Source organism: Pygoscelis adeliae, unplaced genomic scaffold (genome assembly GCF_000699105.1).
Source record: "Pygoscelis adeliae isolate BGI_AS28 unplaced genomic scaffold, ASM69910v1 Scaffold606, whole genome shotgun sequence".
In the NCBI taxonomy this organism is placed as follows: Eukaryota; Metazoa; Chordata; class Aves; order Sphenisciformes; family Spheniscidae; genus Pygoscelis; species Pygoscelis adeliae.
Genome location: NW_008825047.1, coordinates 485799 through 490600, shown reverse-complemented (window position 1 = coordinate 490600; position 4802 = coordinate 485799). Strand labels below are relative to the sequence as shown.

Here is a 4802-nt window from a genome sequence, read left to right as displayed (position 1 = left end):
CAAAGTTACACCCTGATTCAAGGCTGGAAAAGCTATCCTCCAGCAGCTCTTCACATGAAATATGGCCCACAGCACTATGATAAGTCTTACCAAGGAACAAATGCACACTTCCAGCCTCAAAACATTCTGGATAAAGTGTTTGTTAGTGAAAGTGCAGTGCTGCCCTGGGAAAATAACGTAACGTAACAGAGGACTGAGCTGCTGGTCAACTCAAAGTGAAGAGGAAAGGTGCAAAACCACATATTATTCGATCTGCCCTTACCTCAAACTCAGGACTAATATTTCAGACACTGCCAAGCTCTGGAATTCAGCCCAGCATACACCCCAAAAAGCTATCAGCAAAAAAAGAGCAAAACATCTTACCAGTTTCTTTCTGGGACCAGACTCCATGTAGTAGGCATATGGATATGTGTACTGCAGGGTGTAACGACACTGTTGGGGAGTGGGAGGAAGAGAGAGAAAAAAAGGACAAAAGTCTCAGACTTGGAAGTCAGCACAGTCACATTTGTGTGACCACTACAGGCTAAGAAGCTTCCTTCTGACAAGAGCGACTGGACACTTCATGGTGGAATTTCCTACACCTTCCTTGGAAGAACTTTTGCAGTTAAAGTATAACTTCACAGAGGTCACTTCCAGATGATTTTTGGCTAGTTCACGTCCTAGACCAGAGGTACTGTCCCACATACCCACAACCCCTGAATTCCCTTCTTCACTCGGTGTTGTGAATTTAGCATTCTGGTGTGTATTCTCTTCTCTGTGCCAAACAAGCCACAACTACGCACCTTTGCAAGTAGTTTTGCAGCATTTTGTAGGTATTGCCAGTCTATCCATGTTCCCAGGTTGTTCATAACTCTTTCTTGGATTTTCTCCTGGATCCGTTGGTACGTCTGTGCCTCCAGCTGTAGGCTTTTATTGTGATTCTCCCACTGCAAGGGGTGGGGAGATGGGGAAAGAAAAAATGGCATGAGACCAGAATACAGCTGCTGTAAAAGCACAAGCTCTAGCAAGCAGAAATTGAAGTGGGGCAGGAGTCCAGCAAGGCAAGACATGCTGTGGGAAAGAACAGCAAGGCAGCACCTCCAGTAGCAAGTAGCGGAGGCTGTATACAACAGACTGACAGCAGCAAAGAGCAGGGAGCAAACCCAGCTCATCAGAGTGGGAATGCCCTCTGGTTGCACAATGACCTTGTGTCTAACAAGATGGGAAGTAATGGTGATTCCCCTACTTAAAGGATTTCTAAGAAAGGTCAAGATTTTAAATTAACATTTAACACAGGCTCAGTGAACTCCAACATCCATGTGCATATTGTAAGCACGGCCATTTCCCACAGCCTGTTGGTCTGGAGAGCCAGGAATGAACACATTTATTTTACCAAAGGACTTGGCTCATGGTGTGAAGAATAAACTCATTTTAATGGGGAAGCTGAAATGCAGCAGTGTTGAACCTCTACCACGTCCTCTTCTAGAGATGCTGCTCTAGAATTGCACTGTATGGCCAGGTGCATCGAGCCTGCTGTGTGGACAGAGATGCTCTGACTGCAACTTTTAAAAATGTGATTACATGAAATTTTACAAAAGCTTTGCTACGGCCAACGGAGCTTTGAACATGGCAGAGTTTATTTAGTCTTTGTCTCTATAAAGACATACTGCAAGGAACTGAAGTTCCCCGATCCTGGAAGGAAATGATTGGAGCAGTATTTATCTACTGCAGCAGCATTCGGCCTGCAGGAAAATGGTAAAGTGGCACACAGGTAATACTGATTTTCTCTAGCACAAGGAAATATAGCAGCGAATATGATTTGCTTTGGGTACAACATTACTGGTTTGGCTGGGACTTGCAGGGCAGGATTTTGAGTGAAAAACAACAGGGCCTGAAAATTCTGCACAGATTCTCTTTGGGCAGTTTCTTGCACGGAGATTGCTGGCAATGACCTTTGCACCAGGCAGGGAGCATTAAAAGGCTACAGCAGCTCTGGCCAAGGAGATGTCTCCTACCCTCTCAAAATAGAACAAGTACTTCTTAAGGGCCTCCCTGGCCTGTGCTTGCTGACTCTGGTTTACAATATCAGGATTCTCTTTGTACCGACTGCATTCGTAGTACTCGCTGCCGTGAGTCTTCCAGTCTCCCAGACACATCCAGCAGAAGTCTGCAGAAAACAGCAAAAAATGCACTGTGATGCACAGAAAAAAAAAAAAACTCTGAGAAAGAAAAGCTTCAGGAGACGCAGCCCATCTGTTTTCAGATATTTCTGCTAAGCCAAGAAACATATACATTTTGTATCAGCTTGCATAACAGAACACAATAGTGAGCCAAAAATACCAGCCTGTCTTGAAGATTTTCATTGTACAGCCTCCCGTGCAACTACGGAAAGTAAATCCTGAAGTGCTGCATCCTGTACACCAAGACCAATGGGCAGAACTGTACTTGCACTCTGCACAGGCTGTCACTCTAGATTAAAGAAGAGGCAGGCTGCAGTCTTATTTGTGCATTGTATCCTTCCCACCACTGGCATACTGCCCCGTGCAGACCTCTGGCTGAATAAAATATGAATAACCAATTCCAAAAGTGAACTAACTAATGAAGAAGAAAGTCTACCCTCAGTTCTCTCGAGGAGGGAACTACCCAGGTAACTTCAGATATCAGTGGTTTATGACACTTCAAGTTAGGAGCCACTGAATTGGGAAGAAAGTGGAGGAAAGAGAGCAATAGCAAAACCCGCGTGACAGTTTCCTGATTTCAGAGCGAGGCTGTGAGTGTTCTGCTGGGAAGGAAAAAAGATGGGCATTAAGCTGCTACAATAGGAATCACTTCTGTGTTACTCATAATAAGAGACCAAAATTTGTATTTCCAGAGTTCACCAGCCTTCTCGAGTGCTAGTCACCACGGTACCTTGGCACTTGCCTGCTCACCCTTGTCACAGAGCTCCGTCAAAGCACGTCCAGTGCTGCTGAGGACCCCAAAGCAAAGGAAATGAGAGAGGACAGTAATCTTTAATCATCTTCCAAGTAAGGTTCTGATATTATAATATCTCCTAGTGGCACACTTAACTTAGAGTGCTGAATACAAACTACCTCGCTCCAAGGCAACAGAAATTAATTCTGCCATGAAAAGATAAGTGCAAGAACAGGCTGTCATTTTGTAGGACCACACAATGGGCCAAAGACACTCAGACTGCTAATTGCACAGGGATGGACTGAGAAGTCCAACAGATAATGTTATGCAGAACAACTCACAGCTCCTGCAGCTTCACTGGGTTGAAGCTCATTATTTCCATCGCTAAGCAGAAGGACTTAAGCTGATCTGAGTAAATGGCTCAGTTCTGCCAGTATTTTCAGCTGATGACAAATAGAATTACATGGAAAGCATTTAATACTCTCCTCTGAGATGGATTCCACTGTTAATGTTATGGCAGAGATAGAGACTTCTCTATACAATGGACATGTCAGGGAAGAGGAGCCAAACCAGCACTGAATCAGAACCCAGCTGAGATCACAGCCAGTGGGAAAAAAAAAAGCAAGCTATCACACGCAAGTCTGTAATATCCTGTTCACCTTTTACTAGGGGGAACAAATATTTCATTCAATGTTCACAATTTCTCTTTTTTCTGTGATATGAAGACAAGAGAACATCACCGCTAACAAACACTGCAGAGAAAATTGTTTCCAAATCCTACTTACCATGCTTGCATTTGGAGCATTGCTGAAAAAGAAGAGACAGGAGGCACTGGTTAGTGGAAGGTGGGTAAAAAAAAATTCTGCTTAGAACAAGGAAGGTCTGATGTGTTCAGGGAATTGCTCACCATGTGGTTGCAGCCTCCATTCTTTTCAATACAGATATTGCACTTGGGACACTGGGGAAACAGAAGCATTTGTTAGATCCAACTCTGTCTCTAGCAGCCTTCTGGAGAATGACAACACTTGTGTGATTGTTCCCTTCCTGCCTTTTCTTTTTTTTAAATACGCATACATGTATATGAGAATATTAACATATATACACACTGCGTCCCACCAATTCCTGACAGCTCCATTTAGAAAGGAGGCAGAAAGGCAAAGCCAGGGAAGTTACACTGCAGCACTGGACTGCTTGCTCAAGAAAACAAGTTTGCTGTTGTTACTCCTTGTAAAACTGAAGGTCTCGCTGAGTTACCATTTAGCAGTTGCTCAGGCATACGGACATAATTAGTTCACATATGACAGTATCTTCCTCAGCTACTTAGACTACGAGATAATCAGCTCTATATCCTGCCTTCAGCAGCCATTAACAGATGACAGCCTAGCTAGCTGCAGAGAATCTGGCTGACCACAGTGAGCGCTGCACACTTTGCTCCATCAGCAGTTCACTGATGCCCTGGAGTGTCAAGTTCAGTTGCATTTTTTGGGTTGCATAGGTACAAAGGAGGAAGTGAGTTTTGCTGCTTTTTATAAAGTTTAGTGGCAGGCAAAACGTATGCCAGGACAATGCACAGTATAACAGAACCTTATTTCTACAAAAGAGCATAGCAGAAACAACGCCATCACATGTTGACACCTTCTCCAGAGAAAGGAGAGAATTTAAGATCTCTAGTCTATTGCTGCTCGGGGACTGGCTGGGCATCGGTCGGCGCGTGGTGAGCAATTGCACTGTGCATCACTTGCTTTGTGTATTATTATTATTATCATTATCATATTATTATCATTTTATTTCAATTATTAAACTGTTTTTATCTCAACCCACGAGTTTTTCTCACTTGTGCTCTTCCAATTCTCTCCCCCATCCCACCCGGGGGGGGGGGGGGGGGGGGCCGGGGGGGGGGGGGGGGGCGG

The 4802-nt window shown here is 44.3% G+C and overlaps 1 protein-coding gene across 2 annotated transcripts in view; it reads right to left on the bottom strand.

Annotated features, from left to right (window-relative positions):
* ARIH2 (ariadne RBR E3 ubiquitin protein ligase 2) overlaps positions 1-4802 on the bottom strand; it is a 31729-nt gene that overhangs the window by 1611 nt on the left and 25316 nt on the right. For both annotated transcript variants that reach the window (XM_009326326.1, XM_009326327.1), the window contains 5 exons: positions 3800-3850; positions 3678-3699; positions 1995-2146; positions 783-926; positions 364-432 (listed from right to left, as the gene is read on the bottom strand). In XM_009326326.1, the coding sequence (XP_009324601.1) occupies positions 364-432; positions 783-926; positions 1995-2146; positions 3678-3699; positions 3800-3850 (438 nt within the window). The remainder of the gene's footprint in view (positions 1-363; positions 433-782; positions 927-1994; positions 2147-3677; positions 3700-3799; positions 3851-4802) is intronic.